The sequence below is a fragment of the Poromitra crassiceps genome (genome assembly GCF_964638095.1).
Source record: "Poromitra crassiceps genome assembly, chromosome: 3".
Taxonomy (NCBI): Eukaryota; Metazoa; Chordata; class Actinopteri; order Beryciformes; family Melamphaidae; genus Poromitra; species Poromitra crassiceps.
In genome coordinates, this window is record NC_139625.1 from 10287001 (window position 1) to 10305269 (window position 18269).

The following is an 18269-nucleotide window of genomic DNA, read 5'->3' on the forward strand; positions in this document are numbered from 1 at the left end:
GCTGAAGAAAACAAACAGAGAATGAGCACTGCTGTCGTCGCATTAACGCTACACATAATGTGACCATAGATAAGTTTTGGAACAAAACGTTGGATTTGATCTCAACATTAGATTGTTTTGTATATTATCAACACTTCACTGACTAGAAACAAACTAATGTAAGTTTCGCCGTTTTGTGATGAAGTGTGAGTAAAGTGCGTGGTAGCTAGCTAATGTTAGCCTAGGGCTAGTTCACGTTAGCTAGTGAGTCACTGCTTGCATTTTAACGTTAACGTTTGGACAGATGAATGACAAAGATGTAGCTTGTGTCTGTTATGTGTTTGCTAGCACGGTGTAGCACATTAGCATTAGGTGGTTGTCAGTGTCCACATTTTCTTGCTCAGCATTTCAACTCAACTCAACGGAGGCCACTGCAGCTAGCTGAACGCTAACAACACAACACACTACACGGGCAACCACGTCATTAGCAATTAATTAATTAATGTTCCAGCAATTATGACAAGCGGTATTTTTCATAGTTCCGTTGAAGGCAGCACTTTCAATGTATTTACATTGCGTCCAGTTAGTGATTTTTACTAATTAGCTAGCTAGCAAACACTAGATAGAGTTAAGCCTTCTGACTACGGTTTTAGTTTGACCACAGGGATATTTAATTATATTTTATTTACTCTTGGCAAAGCAACTAAAATTTAGACGAGGAGATAGCCTGAAACGGATAAATCAACATGTTCCACATGAGACTAATTAGTTGTTGAATAACTTGTCATGTTTTATGTGTCACAGGGTTGTGACAACATGGACAGCGACCTGAGCCCCCAGGATAAAAAAGACTTGGACAAGTTCATTAAGTTCTTTGCCTTGAAGGTAAGAAGGGAGAACATTATGCTCATGATTCTCTTGTTGCCATTAATTAATTGGTTCTATTTGTTATAGTGCCCCATCCATTGTGGAGGCAATATCACCCTCTCCATTGCCTCAAACTGTTGTCCATGTGTCCTTAGTTTGAATGCAGGACCTGTACACAGTTTACTGAATGTTGTGCCCTGACAGGTTGGTTTCTTCTGTCCTCTCTGTGTGTTTGTAGACTGTCCAGGTGATTGTCCAGGCTCGTCTTGGCGAGAAGATCTGTACTCGCTCGTCCTCATCACCTACTGGCTCTGACTGGGTAAGAGCGTTCATCCTTTCCTCTCCCTTCTGTTTTTACTTCCTTCTTTCCTTCACCTTCACCTCCTTCTTTCCTTTCTCTTGGAGAAATCTGTACACTGGATCATCTCCGTCCGTTCCGTTTGCCCGTCCATCTGTCACATGTGACAACTCAGACACCACTGATGAAAGCTTCATAAACAATTGAATTGACATAAGCCACTTCTTAACATGCAGTGAAATCCGGATTATAACCTGCACCTAGCCGGTTGGCCTGCATGTTAAACAACAATTAGCCGGCTAGGCCGGACTCCCGCGACTCCGTATCTTATCTACCTCGGCCACCGGTATAAGATCCGCTTCCACGCAAGCGCTGGTCATGTTAAACAATATACAGCAAATTCCCATCAGCCAATATTTAATATTTAACATCTATGGAGATTGGATTATGGGAGGAGAGCATTTTTAGCTTCTTTAATGGCCATGGTAACCTGGTTTAAAACTATAGCAAGAGTGAAAGAGGTGTCAGGAACGTGAGATTTTTATTCCTAGGTAAAATGCAGGATGACCACGCCCCGAACTCATTTGATCGGTCGCCGCAACTGCTTCTTCCTGAAAACTTGTAGCAAGAATTTTTTTTGGTTAAGATTAGGGTGAGGGGGAAGGGAATTTCAGATCGGCTCGTAGCATAATGCGTAAGGTGCTTGCCTTCCAATCCGACGACTGGGGTTTCGATTCCCGGTCAAACCACACAAATTTTTAACAAGCATTTTTCTTATTTTAAAACATTAGGGTTAGGCAGGTACTTTGGTTAGGGTTAGGGTATGGTCTAGCTAATCTTAATCACATCTTTTTTTGCTTGCTGCACATTTTCAGGAAGAAGCACTTACGACGACCAAGCAAATGAGTTCTGGGCGTGGTCATCCCACGTTTAAATAAATAAATAAATAATATAGGTGCAAGTGGCGATTGAGTGGTCCAAGCACAATATTTGTCCAAAAATGTCAAACTTCTGACTGGGCAGAGTTATGCCTTTTTTCTATGGCACAAATGTGGCATTGGTGGCATTGGTTCGCTAGAATATAAACAACAAGCCAAAAATTTAATTAGAAAATGAAAATAATAATTTGATGGAGAGCTTGTGAAATTGTGACATTCAAGCATCTCATTTATGATTACTACAGCAGAATAAAATGGAGCTAATATTGGGATACAGACCATCAGAGAACATCACGTTTTCCAACGCTCAGGACTCTAGGATTTGTGGTCCTTACACCACCACACTTCCTTGGCCCAATTTGCAAAAAACAAACAAACAAACAAACAAACATTATGGTGACGTGCATAATTTCCCCATGTTTCATTCTTCTTGTTTGGCACTTTCTTGCCTATAATTCTTTTCTTGCTTTGATTTATTATTATTATTATTATTATTATTATTATTATTATTATTTTTTTTTTTTTTTTAACATGATGTTGGATATAAAAAATCGAATTGTAATTCACTTTATTTTCACCAGTTTAATTTGGCCATCAAAGACATCCCAGAAGTGACTCATGAAGCCAAGAAGGCTCTGGCTGGCCAGCTTCCAGGCATCGGACGCTCCATGTGTGTGGAGATCTCCCTCAAGACGTCAGAGGTAAGCCTTCATCAACACTCCACAGGCTAAAGCCCCAAACGCACTGGGAGCGCCACCCATCCACCCGTTGTTTTAAATGGCCGAACGCACACGCGTCAAACTGCCTCGACGCCCGTACTCCAAACCTGTTTTTCGATTTTGGAGCATCAAATGAGGACCCAGCAAGCGACCAAAGCGCTCTCTCTCTGTCTCTGCATGTGTGTGTGTGTCTCTCTCTGTGCAAACACTTTCTCCCCGCCTCCTGTCTCATGCTCTCTATGCTCCATAAGCAAATCTCATGGCAGTTTAAAATATAGCATGTAAAATGTAACGCTACAGTATAGAAAGACTGTCTGAACAAGGAATGTTCTTCTAAACACATCGGCTAGCAAAATATAGCCTATCCCTGGATGTCATGAGATTAGTGGTGAAAGTTTGGACAGAGTGGATTGCTTTATTTTCTCCCGCAGCACTGTCTTTTTTTTCTCCCCTCTGCACAGCAGACAGGTAGGACGATTCCAACAGCCTCTGACTGAGGGGCTCAAAACTACGCGATACCAACTTTTTTTAGTCATCAGCCATTCAAATTTGCCTCCACATATAAATAGCGACCTTTTCCCAAAATACTGCTGGTTCTGTGGCTGTGCTGTTGGTATTTGGTATCTGATGCTTGCAGTGCGCTATAGGAGCATCAATTGACACGCGTCAAATGAGGCGCGTCAATTGATGCTTTGTGTGCGTTTGGGGCTTAACCTAGCTAAACCTTTCTTTGTCTGTAATGCACCTTCAGTCACTCGCTAAAACCCCTTTTAGACTGGCCGAAAATCCCACTAATATCCACAAACTAGTGGCATTTTCTTCGGTCTAAAATTTTCCAAGCCGGGCCGTTTAGCCGATAGAGAGCAACTCTGCAAGTGAGGTGGGTCTTTACGCCGCGGCTCTGTTCTGGCTGGCGATCTTGGCGCTGGTCCAACCCATGATTTTCCGACCCTGCTTCTCGTCCTCCTGAGTTGCCGCCCCTTTTCCAGCGTGAGTCAGTGAGATTCAGTGATTGCCACAGCCTGAAATTGGACTTTCTTAACGGTTAATTATCTTACATTGATGGAATATGCAGAGAGAAAAAAGCATTTCTCATGCACACGAGTGCACCCCACAGCCCAGGCGCAGACAGCGTCAAGTCAGCCAGAATGTAAGTAGGTCGTCCGCTTTAGCTCTTTCGAAAATAAAACCCTCGTTGTAATGTTAAACATTTTGAGTCATGCTTTACAGCCATTTTATGTAATCTTTACAATGAGTATTTTGATTTGCTGCTTCGTTTGTTGAAACACCTTTTTCTCCTCACAACGTGCATCAGTCAGGCTATTTACTTGTTTAAATGAGATTAGTTTGAAATTTTTACCCGGAAGTTTCCATTTTGTTTTGGGTGGCCTGACACAGCACCGTGAGAGAAAAAGGGAAAAGGGAGGGAGAAGAGACAGCTCGCAGCGGTGGACAAACGCGGGTTGAGAGTGCGAAATAAAAGTTTAAAAGGCGATGCTGCTGCTGCTGCTGCTGATGCTGCTGCTGCTACCCCCTGCTGCTTTCCTGGGTAACAAAAACACGTGTACTAGTGGGACTTTTGATGTAAAAAAGGTATAAGATAGTCTGTGTCTCTCTCTCTCTCTCTCTCTCAGGGCGACTCCATGGAATTGGAAACTTGGTGCTTGGAGATGAATGAGAAGTGAGTGTTTTTTGTTTGTTTTTTGTTTTGTTTTTAATAGACCTTGTGTTAAAATGAATACTTTTGACACTTTGAAGTTAAAGTGTAAGAACATACTGAAATGCTATCCAGGTATAATTACTACCAAGCCACTGCAGAATGTGAATGTGTTGACTATGGTATATGTTTATCCCTGCAGGTGTGACAAGGACATCAAGGTGTCATATACAGTCTACAATCGTCTGTCTCTCCTCCTCAAGTCACTGCTGGCAATCACCAGAGTAACCCCTGCATATAAACTGTCCAGAAAACAGGGACATGACTATGTCATACTCTACAGGTAAGTGAACCATGCTTTTGTCTCAGCATACTGCTGCGCTAACGGACTTACTGACTAATATTTAGGGCCTGATCGGTAAACTATTTTTGCTGCCCAGTTATTGGCACTGCGGTTTAAAAAATAAATTCCTGCTAGTTGCGTCAGAGATGCGTGTCTTTTTGGAAACCGATCTCATTCATTCAAGTGTCTGCAGGTTGTGAAAGTGGCTTCAGCTATATTATCTAAACTCTAAAAACAAAATTTTTAATTGCTTGTGTTCAATTCATCTTTTGAGCTAATATTGTCAGTGAAATATAAGCGATACTGACAATGACAGTGTTGTCGCATTATCTATTTCTATCTATTCCTGTTTTTCCTCTCCCGTGTAGGATCTACTTTGGAGAAGTCCAGCTAAGTGGCCTGGGAGAAGGTAACTGTAACTGTAGCTTCCTGACTTACCAACCATACCATACCAACGACCTGTGCTACGTGACCCATGGTCAACCCTTTGTCAGTTCACACACAAGTCAGTCAAGTCAGGGTTAATCCCTGCTCTCAGATGGGACCTGGGTCACAACCCGGGAACAATTAGCATAGGCTATTAGCATAACAAATAGCCACCCGGGTGGCATTCGCACTTAAATCAACCCTTGTCCGACCCTGGTCCGACCCACCCCTCGAGGTGGGTCGCCAAACGGGGTCAGGGCAACCCTGGGTGAACCCTTTCATACCCAGAATCAACCTGGGAATAACCCTGGTTGGACCCTTGGTGTGAAACGGGTACAACGTGCTCTGAAGTTAAACTATGACGGATCTTCATCTCGATCTTCCATGCTTCCTACTGTAGGTGACCAGCTTCATGGTTTCAAATACTACTACTAAATTATATAACGGTAACAAATACAATCAAGTCACTGTACTAATGCTACAGCCTCAACAAAGGATGAAGCCCACTTAGTCCAATAGACCATAATGCAAAGCCCAAATCAAACAATCGAATGTCAAATAAATAACAGAATTTGTCTAATCAGGAAACCAGAGAACTTGCATCTTCTACTAGCTAGCCAAATGTTTCCACAAGTCATTTGAAAAATCAATCTTCAGTGCAGCAGAGGCATAACGATGACTGCAACAGCTATTTCAGTCATGACAGTTCAACAAGGACCTTGTTGCTATGCGAGTGATGGTGCTGATGTGCTTATTAATTGAGGTTTGTTGTCGTTGAAGGTTTTCAGACGGTGCGTGTGGGGGTAGTTGGCACTCCTGTCGGCACGGTCACTCTGTCCTGTGCCTATCGCACCAACCTGGCGTTCATGTCTAATAGGTAACTACAGTAACACGCAGAATGTGAACCAAACACAAAACCAGCATTTACACAGGAAGAAAAGAAAGACTTGGCTCAGTAGTTACAGGGGAAAATGTTATAAAATGTTATTTTCTTAGTTGTAGGGAAATAATCATCCAATTTCCTATTCCTATCCACCTTATTTCTAGCGGCCATGATGCCTCTGGGTTTTTCTTCCGGTGTGATTGTCCCAGCCTTGTTGCTGACAGCTTGACACCCGTCTGGGCGAACGGAGCAAATCACTAATCAGGTCCAGCTTGGCAAAAATCTCGTCGATAAATATCCCTTTAAGAGCGCAGTGCGCAGCCTACTGTGGCTAATGTTAGCGGCTAGCTAGCTATGTTACATGGCAGTAAAACGCCACTAAATGACCAAATTGATTTAACTTTTAACCATTTCGAGTAACACTGTTTCCATACGGACCCCCAGCGTCGGTTATTTGTTTATAACGTGACTATATTTATAACTTTTATAACGTACGTAGTTTCCGGTTTATAATTCGGGTCTGCAGCATCGACCTGGGTCTGCAGCCAGAGTATAACAAAGGAAATGGCAAGCTGCAACAATAAGTCACGTTAAACCGGAACTTGTACCCACAATTATTTGTACAGTGGGGCATTCAAAAATAAGGTGGATAGCTATATATACAATTATAATTAGAAATGTATCCAGAATTGTAATGATTCACTTGTATCTAGTCAGCAGTTGAAATGTCCTCTCCTCCCCTGCAGGCAGTTTGAGCGTACAGCTCCCATCATGGGGATAATTGTTGATCACTTTGTGGATCCTCCCTACGGTAGCCAGCTTCCTGCCAACATGGGACAGCCCTGCAACTACAGGTAGCTATGGAGATGCATGGACCCATTCACCCCGAACATCAACTCCTGCAGCAATGTGCTGAACACCTAATTGCCAAAAGGGAAATTGTAATTGCGTGTCTAAATAGATTCTTCTCAGGCTACAACATGAGAATGTGTTGGAGTAGAGACTAGAGCTGAAGACAAAACATACATTTGGAAACAAATCCACCTTATGACACGATTGGCTTATTCATCTCTATCATGACTGAATGGATCTACAGCACCATAACAATGTTTTTCAGATATCTCTCTTTTTCTCACCTGGTTGTTGTTATAGATTATTTGTGCACAGCCAATTCTCCAATGCACCTCCATGATGAAGCCACATGTGGTTGATTTGTTACAGAAACTCAATTAGTTTATGTTCGCTTGGAAATCAGCTGGTTTTGTCAGCTTTGTTTCTTTATTAGGGTATTCAAATTGGTATATAATTCAGATTCATGTAGAACTAAAAAATATATATCTTAAAGTCTTAAATTTGGCTTTCTGAAACATGCTGAGACTCTCCTTTGGTAATTTGGCATCCAGATCTGCTAATCTTTCCACGATATTAACGGTCAATTTTGGTGTGTGTGTATGTACAGTATATCAGTGTTGGAAATATTCTGCGGGCAACTTTTGCCCAAAGGGTGTGTTTGCAAAATTGTGGGGTCACTTATTTTCTTTTAATTATTAGTGCATAAAGTTGCTAAAGCATATATTGTGAACAACAGCTTCTTCTCGCAAACAGCTTGCAGGAGGTGTGTGTTAGAGATGGAAATGGCAATTAAATAAATTGATTGAGTGAAAATAAAATGATCCAAAGCTTGGGGGGCAGTGTTTGCCCCTCGATCACGGTTTTTAGGGGCATTCTGAGATTTCTTGGGGTATTTCTTCCCTTGCCCCTGACTAATTTCCTACAATGTGGTATTATCTAGATATATTACCATTGCCATCTGCATGGCGGTCTTCCAGCTATGGTTGTCCACTCTGAGTATGACGTACACATAAAAGATGGCTGCCATATCAGTAAGTTGAATTGTGCCGTTGTGTGTGTCCAGACCTCCAGGTGAGGAGGACGGAGCATTTGCAGGAGTGGAGGATTCCCAGGAGGTCTGCACCACCTCCTTCTCCACCTCCCCTCCCTCTCAGGTAACACCACCTCCCCTCCCTCTCAGATAACACCAGGCACCGAGACACATTTACTCCCACTGTTGCTTTCTTCCCCTCCTTTATGTCGCGGCCTCTTCTCTCCATTTCCACTCCTGTTTTTCCATTTCAATTCCTCCTTTTTTCTCTCCTGTCTGTTCTGGATTCCTTCTCTAATGGTCTCTGTATCGTGTTTCTCTCTTGTGTCTATCTCTGCATTATCTAAGTGTGTATGTACGCTGAGTCCTTCCCCCTCTAAGGCGTCTAAGCCCCTCCCCCTGGACAGTCTGCAGCTACCATTGGCCCCTCGACTTGTCACTCACACTGTGAGTCTACACTGTTCCTGTGTGTGTGTGTGTGTGTGTGTGTCTTACAAAAATGATGTGGCTACACAATCGGCGCACAAGTGTACAACAATTTTTCCATATTTTACACTACAAAATAGATCATATGAGAGAATTCAGATTCAAGTCTGCAACCTGTATTACCCATAATTCATAGCCTGGGGAAGCAGGGTTGCAGGAGGTCAGACAGGTACTGGGGGGCAAGTGCATGGAGGGATTTAAAGGTGAGGAGCAGGATTTTGTACAAGATGCGGGACTTGACCGGGAGCCAGTGGAGGTGGATGAGGGTGGGAGTGATGTGCTGCCAGGGTTTGGTGCGGGTCAGAAACCCTGGCAGCTGAGTTTTGTACATATTGGAGCCTGTCCAGGGTTTTGTTGGGAACCCCGAACAGGACTCCGTTACAGTAGTCCAGGCGGGAGGTGATGAAGGCGTGTATGAGGGTTTCAGCAACGGAGTCAGAGAGTGACGGCCGGAGTCGGGAGATGTTTCTGAGGTGGTAGAAGGCAGATTTGGTGATGGTTTTGATGTGGGAGTGGAAGGAGAGAGTGGAGTCGTGGATGACGCCCAGGTTGCGGACTTCAGTGGATGGTGTGTGTTTGTATCTTCAAACAAACGTTCTAATTGAAATGGCATCACAAAAGTTCACTGTTCAAGGTTTATGGATGACTGACTACACTATAGTGTTTTCCCACTGTCAAAGATCCGGGCATATTTATATGAGCCGGGCGACTGTGGCTCAGGAGGTAGAGCGGGTCGTCCACTAATTGCTTTGGATAAAAGAGGCCGATGGTTTGATCCCCGCCTCTTTTAGTCTGCATGTCGAAGTGTCCTTGGGCAAGACACTTGAATTGCTCCTGATGGCTATGCGCCTTCGGTGTGTGAATGTGTGTGTGTGTGTGAATGTGAATGTACCTACTCACTGTAAAGCGCTTTGGATAAAAGCACTATATAAATGCAGGCCATTTACCATTTTTATGAGCTGAAAAAGAAATGTGCTCCACCCCGTCACCCAACATGCTTACTCGAAAACCTGGCTGTCATGGAATTCTGTCTGAAAAAAAAAAAAAAAAATCTTTTGGATCCAAAAGCATTAGGAAAAATCATGCCCATTTTGCCCAAATCTGCTGACTTTTTCTGACCATGTGAAGCAATGTTAATGTGTTGAATCCAGTGCATTTGGCAATAAATTGGTGTGGCTGCTGCCGGGGTTTCTCTCTCTCTCTCTCTCTCTCTCTCTCTCTCTCTCTCTCTCTGTCTGTCAGTGCTTCACACAGATCCACACACAGCTCATAGGGTTTGCTTGTCAGGTAAAACGGCATATTCCAAATCTGGCCCGGATATCACAACAGCTACACAACGTTGCACACTTGCACATTATGCAAATTAGCGTATGACATCATCTAGTGACTTTCTGAGCCGCCAATAGCTACTTAGCTTGGAAAAGAGTTGGCGACACTGGTTCCATGGTATGCAGCACCTTAGACCAGAACATTTTTGGTCTTATGTACCCGTTGAGCTGTTCTGCCATGCCAAAGTACCCCCTCGCTCATGTGTGTCGATGATTTTCTGAAATTTGTTTTATTAAAGTGATATTAAACTTTTAGTAGGCCTGTCTAACACATCTGATTATTAAATGAAAATCGTTTGAATTACCCCCTTTAATACAATTCTAACTGTTTTCAATTGGAAAAAGTCATCAGTTTTACTAAGATGGGCCTATGAAATTACTTGGAATGATGTTTTAATCATTTTGTAAATAAATTGTAATCCCAAATCTTTCCAAATACCCCCTGCAAGCTGCTCAAGTACCCCCCCTAGGGGTACACGTACCCCTGGTTGGGAAACACTGCCTTAGACCACTGAGCCAAATGACACAACTAGAACCCTCAGTGCAGGTCGATAGAAGGAAGACACAAGAAGCACAGCTGTACTTCAAATCATCATTATTATTATTATTATTATTATTATTATTATTCCTCTACCATTTGTGAGAAATACATGACTACCAGTGTTGCATTTCAGTCTGCTACTTGAGAGACTTGAGTTGATATAAATTAGCTGCAATGCTTCAATGTTCCACACTTAGCAGGTGGATCTCCTGGCTATGCCACTATTCTGGCCTGCGGGCTTCACAATGCAATATGCTGCATGATGGTGGTCCGACTGCTTGTATTTAAATGTTGATTATACCTGTGTGCAGGGTCCAACATTACCACCAGCCGCCAGCCAAATGCTGGTCAAATATGCAAGTTGCTGGTAGATAAAAAAAAATAATAATAATAATCTATTGAGTGGCTGGTAACATTCAAGTTAATCTTGGTATTTGTGTGTTTATGGGGCGATTCTTTAAACGCAATTTTGGTGATGTTCTGTTTTGCTGAGAGATGTTTTTAGGGATGCACAATGATATCGGCACGTCATCGGTATCTGCTGATAAAGGCTTTCAAATGAAATATCTGCATATATCTGTATCGATATCAGCCAAAAAGAGTTGAAAAATATCGGCATATCAGATATCGGGGAAAAATAATCCAATTATTGTGCATCCCTAGTTCTGTTTTGTTGATGTTTAATTAAAGGTTTTCCCTCTCTGTCTCTCTCCCCCTCTCCCTCTCTGTCTGTCTCTCTCCCCCTCTCTCTGTCTCTCTCCCTCCCCCTCTCTCTGTCTGTCCCCCCCCTCTCTCTCTCTGTCTGTCTCTCTCTCTCCTCTCTGTCTCTCTCCCTCTCCCCCTCTCTCTCTGTCTCTCTCCCTCTGTCTGTCTCTCTCTCCCCTCTCTCTGTCTGTCTGTCTCTCTCCCTCTCCCCCCCCCCCCTCTCTGTCTGTCTCTCTCTCCCCTCTCTCTGTCTGTCTGTCTCTCTCCCTCTCCCCCCCCCCCCCTCTCTCTCTGTCTGTCTCTCCCCTCTCTCTGTCTCTCCCCCTCTCCCTCTCTCTGTAGTTGTATGCTTCCAGGTTGTCATACCATCCTCCAGCTCTTGCAGGAGCGTCTGAGCTCTGTCACCCTGCTGCCAACCCACAGCAGGTAACATGCACTCATGCACTCTGCTGCTTGACTTATCTTACAGAAAATGTGATCACAGAAGTGTGTGTGTGCGCGTGTGTGTGTGTGGGCCAGTCAGGCAGTCAGGTTTTCTGCAATAAACACAGATATAACTCAAGCAGCAAAGAGCCTTCAATGCTTAAGATAGATAGGTTCCTCCACTCAACTCACAGGAGTGAAACATGCTGTCATTAGTCATGTTTACACACAGGTCCGCAATATCGCCGTTAGGAAGGCCCGCAAATAAGCAAGCGTTGCCTTTTTGACACAAAGCGATTTCTAGGTGCACATGGTCGATTCTAATTAGTAGGTTTAGCACAGTATCCCTACTAGGGATGTGTTTATGCATTTCATGACACAGTTGGAGATAGTTAAAAAACCTTGATGATGTGTATTGGCTTGGAGGACAGTACTTCCATGCTTCTGGTTGATCCTCTGTAACTCTGCCCGTTCTGTTCTACCTGTTCAGGTGTTGCATGCTGGAAAGGAGGGCGGTGTTGCGTTGGCTCCTGTCCATCCTCCCCATGGAGCCGACGCCCAGCTGACAGCAGACCACGCCCCCAACACACCTGGCAGCAGGTAACCCTTTCCTTACATCCAGTTCAACTCAACAAGTGGATTCCCTACAAAATTCAGAGTTTTCATTCTTAGATTCTTTTTTTTTAGCCGATAGCATAAAATGTGTGTCTCCTGCCCCCTAGTGGTGATGATGAGGGTCCGTCACAGAGGGCAGAGCGAAGGAGGGATGAGAGGAGGAGGAGGAGTGTGTCTCCTTCTGACCCAGTGGAGGCGCTCGCTGCATTCACAAGGAAAGTTGGAGCCTTTGTCAATAAACCCAGCACACAGGTTCGTGTTAAATGCCATTTTGCTTTTATGTATTTATATATCTTTTTTGGTATTGTATTGTTGAATTTAGGGCTGGGTAATATATCAATATTATATCAATATCGTGATATGAGACTAGATATAGTCTTAGATGTTGGAGGTAATATGGTGATTATGGCATAAATGTTGTCTTTTCCTGGTTTTAAAGGCAGTAAAGTGATGTCGTTTTCTGAACTTACCAGACTGTTCCAGCTGTTCTATCATTTGTCTTTACCCACTTAGTCATTAGATCCACATTACTGATGATTATTAATATAAAAAATCTCATCTCATCATGTAATTATTCTGTGAAAGCACCAATAGTCCTCCCTGCAATATTGTTGCAACATCGATATTGAGTTATTTGTTTCAAAAATATTGTGATATTTGATTTTGTCCATATCACCCAGCCCTAACTTGTTTTAATAAAAGAGCTTGTGACATCTCACATGTGGCTTTGACTTACAACTGAGCATTTAGTCCACCTCATAGAAAATACAGAGATATATATCATGTATCACCATTCAGCCTACAAATATAGAGATATGCTTTTCAGTCCATATCGCCCAGCGCTAGTTGAACTATATTGTATTGTCTAATGTACAATAATGGACAGCCAGCTGGTTATTGTGTGTGTACGTGTGTGTACGTGTGTCTACGTGTGTGTGTGTGTGTGTGTGTGTGTGTGTGTGTGTGTGTGTGTGTGTGTGTGTGCGTGTGTGTGCGTGTGTGTGCGTGTGTGTGTGTGTGTGTGTGTGCATGTGCGCACGTGTTTAGGTAACAACAGCCAGTCTGGACCTGCCGTTTGCAGCATTCGCTCCGAGAGGCTTGGACTCAGAGGAGAACGACCCCATGGTGATACTTTAAAACAGATATACTCTGAAATGGTTTTGTTTCATCTATACACCAGCCATGTTTGATTGACACATCATACTCTGGATGGGAAACTCTGTGTGTGTGTGTGTGTGTGTGTGTGTGTGTGTGTGTGTGTTTTCAGGTCCAGCCTCCAGACTCCCCTCGCTGCCCCTCCCCCCTGCAGGCCAGTCTCCACTCCCAGGGCTCAGAGGAGTCGGCGCAGCACGACGACTTTGTCATGGTGGACTTTGTACGTACTTCTCCTGGTCACCACTGTCCAAGTCCTCTCTGTTATGATGACATCAAAATGACCTGTACTTCTCCTGGTCACCACTGTCCAAGTCTTCTGTGTTATGATGACATCAAAATGAGCTGTACTTCTCCTGGTCACCACTGTCCAAGTCTTCTCTGTTATGATGACATCAAAATGAGCTGTACTTCTCCTGGTCACCACTGTCCAAGTCTTCTCTGTTATGATGACATCAAAATGACCTGATCCATTAACATGAGCGCCCTCCGCTTCGGGGCCGTTCGTCCCAAGTCGTTCGGACGAACAGTTGTCGAGATACGCAAAGGACATAGACAGACACACAGACAGGCAGATTCCTCACTTTATAGTTAGAGAAGTTGTCATAAAGAGGCCTACCTGCTCTACTGTCTTCCACTTAACTTGTAACTCGTTTTCATACAGTTTCTTGTTCTCTGTCTCTCTCTGTAGCGCCCAGCCTTCTCTAAAGATGGCTTGTTACCGATGGACTTGGGGACATTCTACAGAGAGTTCCAGAACCCCCCTCAGCTGGCCAGCCTCTCTCTACACATCAGCTCCCAGTCTATGGCCGACGACCTGGTAACAATTCATTCGTGGCTCTGTTCTCAACTACGTTCACTACAGGGACTTGAACTCGCGGTGGTCACGCCCTTTAAGATCCACTCTCCTCTGAGCCTAACATCTTATATGTACATTTAAAAGAGGTTTTATTTCTCAATTGTTTTACATAAAGGTTAAATAAAATATGTAGGCCTAAAACATGGTTCATCGGCACCTGGTGGAACTGTTGAGACAACTGCAAAGTGTGGAGCAATTCTTTATTTTCTACACCATAGGTGGTATTCAACTTTCATCAGCACACATGTGAATGAATGTTCTTCTTCGGTGGTATGTTATGGCAGTTGGCATCCCTTATGTTGCATTACTGCCTCCTCCTGGATTTATCCATCCAATGTTTCCCGACATTCTGTACGATCCAGAGCCTAATTAATTAGTAATAATAATTAGTAATTTTGTGAATGATGTTAATTACAGTCGCAGAGATAGACGCTAATATTTTTAAGCACTGACTCCACATGCTTGAAGTACTTTTTTTGCAGCCCAAATGTAAACTGTAAAAAAAATCCAGAAAAGGCAATTGAATGCAACTTAACACAGCGTTCCTTAACGGACACTTGAAAGCTCATTAAGAGAAGGAAAACATATCAAATATATTTTATATAAAATATTTTATATATAAAAAAAATAAGTCTAATTTAAAATATATATTTAAATTAAATTATTAATTTAATAATTAAATTAAATCATTTATAAACATAATGGTACATTCTCTCTCAGTTCACAGTCTAAAAAGTCTGGAGGTCTGAAAAGTCGCTAATTACCACCGGTACTGTTGTGCTGTAACAGTAACTTTACAATGCGCTGTTAGCCGTTTTTGTAGCATTTAACTAAAAGGTGCAAAAGAATCAGGATGTTTGTGTAACTCTAACGTTAAATGTTGTGAAGGCTCGCAGTGTGGTAGCTACAGGGGGCTACAGTGTGGTAGCTACATGGGGCTACAGTGTGGTAGCTACAGGGGGGCCACCACCGTGGGATATTTGGTAGCCAAAGAGTAACTTTTTGTGGCTTGTGGCTACATGGTTAATGTCGAACCTTGACCTTGATATTTTCTTTCTGCAGGACTCTCTCCCAGAGAAACTGGCCGTCTATGAGAAAAACATCGATGAGTTTGACGCTTTCGTGGACATGCTCCAGTAGAGGACGAGGCCTGCGTGAAGAAGCGAGACTGGAAGGAAAAGGACTAGAAATGAGGATACAAAAAATGGACGATGGCAAACGAGACAGGAGGACTGGAGACTGTACTGTCCGTTCATAATCACTCACTTAGACTAAATCACCATGTTTTACTGTGAACCCCTGCCGTGTGTGTGTGTGCACGTGTGTGCACGCCTGCCTTCCTGATCAGCTTGTCTCCAGCAGCCTCTCTTCCTTGTAAATACTGAACTCTCTGCTCTGGTCACACTGATAGACAGACGCCAACCAGCACTTTCATGATGTTTCTTCACTGTAGCTCACTGTATTATATCCATGCCTCCATCCCCGCTCAAGCTAACTACCCACTCCTCATCACAGCCTGGCCGTGCATTCACACCGAGGCGGGGGGGGGGGGGGGGGGGGGCTTCACTCGTGCAAATTATTCACCAAAGTTGAAAAATTCCAGCTCGAGCAAACCGGCGATGAGGTGAAAGTCGCGTCAATCGCGGTGCAAAATTTCACGTTCACCTCATTCGCGCCGTCCGGAGCAAAACGTCGTCTACTCGTGCATCTATTCTACATTGACTTTGTAGGTAACGTATGAAAATTGCCCCGGTGTGAACGCACCGTTAGATCAGATCTGTGCCACACAAGATTAAAGATCCAACCAGTACAGTCAGGTTGCAGCTGGCTGGTGTCAGTTCACTTCCATTCAGGAAAGGTTCCTTCCAAGTTGAAATATTGAAAAATGTGTGGTATACGATGGTTGTCATATCCAGTTCACCCCCGAAATGAAAATTCAGTCATCATCGACTCACACCAATTTGAATTGAAACTCTGTTGACCTCTGGCCAGGAGGTCATGTTTTCACCCCCGTAACAAATTTGCAGGAAAATTTGTAGAAAGGACTGATTAACTTTACACGCCCAATATTCAGAAGGGGGTGTGGTCAATCACAAAAAAGGCGCCGAACTTACGTATTCACGTTAACGCCACAAAACTTTGTAGTAAGGTTTGGGTGGAGGTATGCACTCCTACCTGACCAAGTGCCCCTTCTAGTTTACTTTGTGATGGAGAAAGCTGCTACTGGAAGTGGTGCCGGCAAGCTCCTGGACTAAAACAAGTTTCAGCTCGCATGGGGGTGACACACGGAGACGAGTTCAGGTGTATCTGCTAAAGTTTTTTCTCGTAAGGACGTTTCGTCCAGACGGAACCAGCGTTCTGGGAGTATACGTTCTGGGAGAATACGCTAATTTTTGAGTCGGTGAATGATTTTTTCCTTTTTGATGAGTGGAGACGGCATGATTCGGTTTCCCTGCCCAGAAGTCCCCAGCCGGTCTGGGGATTCAAATCACCAACTTCCACCATCATCTCTAAGCTTGCTGCTAGCAAACAGCCCTAACTGACTGAATTGAAAGTGAATTCACTCCAGCCCTGAGGCATCATTTGTAAAAAGGAAAAGAAGATGTTAAATACTGTACATTTGTCCACGCTAAGTTCAGTCTCTATGAAGCTGAGCAGCTTGACGTGGGGATATGTAACGTTACCGCTGTGGATCCCCTTCACCATAATGTATATTTTGAGTGTGATTCGGTAAAGGCAGGCTAATGCATACACACCTCTAGCTGTCGACAGAATCACCGTGTCACTCTGTCAGAATGTCAGTCTGCGTCTGGATGAACACTTTAATTTGCACTTTTATCTGTTGTTGGTCTAGGTGTCCTAAATAAAGCATGGCTGCTCTGCTTTGTTCCAATAAAACTGGTTTAATTCAAAAATGTCTGGTGTCTTGTTCAATTCAAAAAATCTCCATACTTTTTCCAGACCTTGACTTGTTTTGAAGATCAAATGTCAGAATATGTGAGATGATTGGCAGGGTTCCTACATGCTTTCCACTTTAAAACTCCATATGTTTCAAGGCAGACTGTATGTTCTTGACTGGATGGTCAAGATGGTTGGTTCCTGCTCATTTTCCATTTTAAAAATTCCAGACTTCTCTGTCACATCATATTTGACATCAGAGTAGACAAGGGCGTCACTTTGTGTTGAAAAGTGGTGGGGACATGTCCCACATTGTAAATGACACGTATGGCCACACCGTAATTTGGAGGTTTTGCGGTTGAGCCTCAGTGAAAGCTTGGACTTTGAAGAAGTCAAGTGAAGAGTGAAAAGCTCTGACAGAAATAGAAGCGGGAACCACAGACATTGAAATTGGCGAGTGAGACATGTGGCCCGCGGGCGTTAAGACACAAAACTGATCTAGACCGTCTATATCTTTCTCAATTTGGCATCTGGTGTGAAAGTGTAAACAGTGTGACAGGTGGGAGGTGAACAAGTACACACCGAGCAGCTGTTTAGGACTGAGCTAGAGCTGAGCTCAGCTTATTGATATCAGTGTTCAAACGACTGATGATAAAGACGCATCACTGCTGGCTTCTTACAGCCAGCAGCTTATCATTGTGAACATTTCTGAAGCCAGTGTCTGATGCAGGGATTGAACCAACAACCTTCTGCACCACATCCATATGTTTATCTGGGTCAGCTACAGCCCACTTCCTCTGGCATAGAGCTGGACAATATTATGGAAGAAAAATCATATCTCAGTATTTTTAGGCTGAATGGTGATATACTATATATGGCTGTATTTTCTACTAGTGGGCTAATAAATGTCCAGTTTAGTAGGGCTGACCCAAGTAGCCTGGGTAAACCCATCCCCCACGTGACCTGCTCTCAGACCTGTTCTCTGGGAACTGAGAGCAGGTCACGTGGGGGCTGGGTTTACCTAGGCTATGACCAAAGTGCTTTGAAGCTTCAGTCGATGCCACTGGTAATCGATCCAAATTTCCAAAAATCAGTTTGAATGCTTCGTTTTTCTCCTTAAATTTCATCAACATGAATTATTACTTACTCTCTTAGACAAGGACAGCTCTCATAACATTCTTAACCAGCACTGAAACTGCAACAGTTTGACCGTGCAGCCACCAGGTCCTAACTACATGTGAGCAAATTCATTTTTATGGGCTATGGCTGT

The 18269-nt window shown here is 43.5% G+C and overlaps 1 protein-coding gene across 1 annotated transcript; it reads left to right on the top strand.

The window, feature by feature from the left end:
* The first annotated feature begins 15 nt into the window (after positions 1 to 15).
* On the top strand, positions 16 to 15633 carry atg13 (ATG13 autophagy related 13 homolog). Its single transcript, XM_083633437.1, has 17 exons — positions 16 to 158; positions 784 to 864; positions 1085 to 1165; positions 2664 to 2783; positions 4436 to 4482; positions 4661 to 4801; positions 5170 to 5210; positions 6008 to 6104; positions 6857 to 6964; positions 8026 to 8116; positions 11395 to 11478; positions 11966 to 12075; positions 12198 to 12342; positions 13138 to 13215; positions 13358 to 13465; positions 13934 to 14062; positions 15164 to 15633. The coding sequence occupies exons 2-17, from the start codon at positions 796 to 798 to the stop codon at positions 15239 to 15241; spliced, it is 1527 nt and encodes a 508-aa protein (XP_083489563.1). The 5' UTR covers positions 16 to 158; positions 784 to 795; the 3' UTR covers positions 15242 to 15633.
* Positions 15634 to 18269: the final 2636 nt, after the last annotated feature.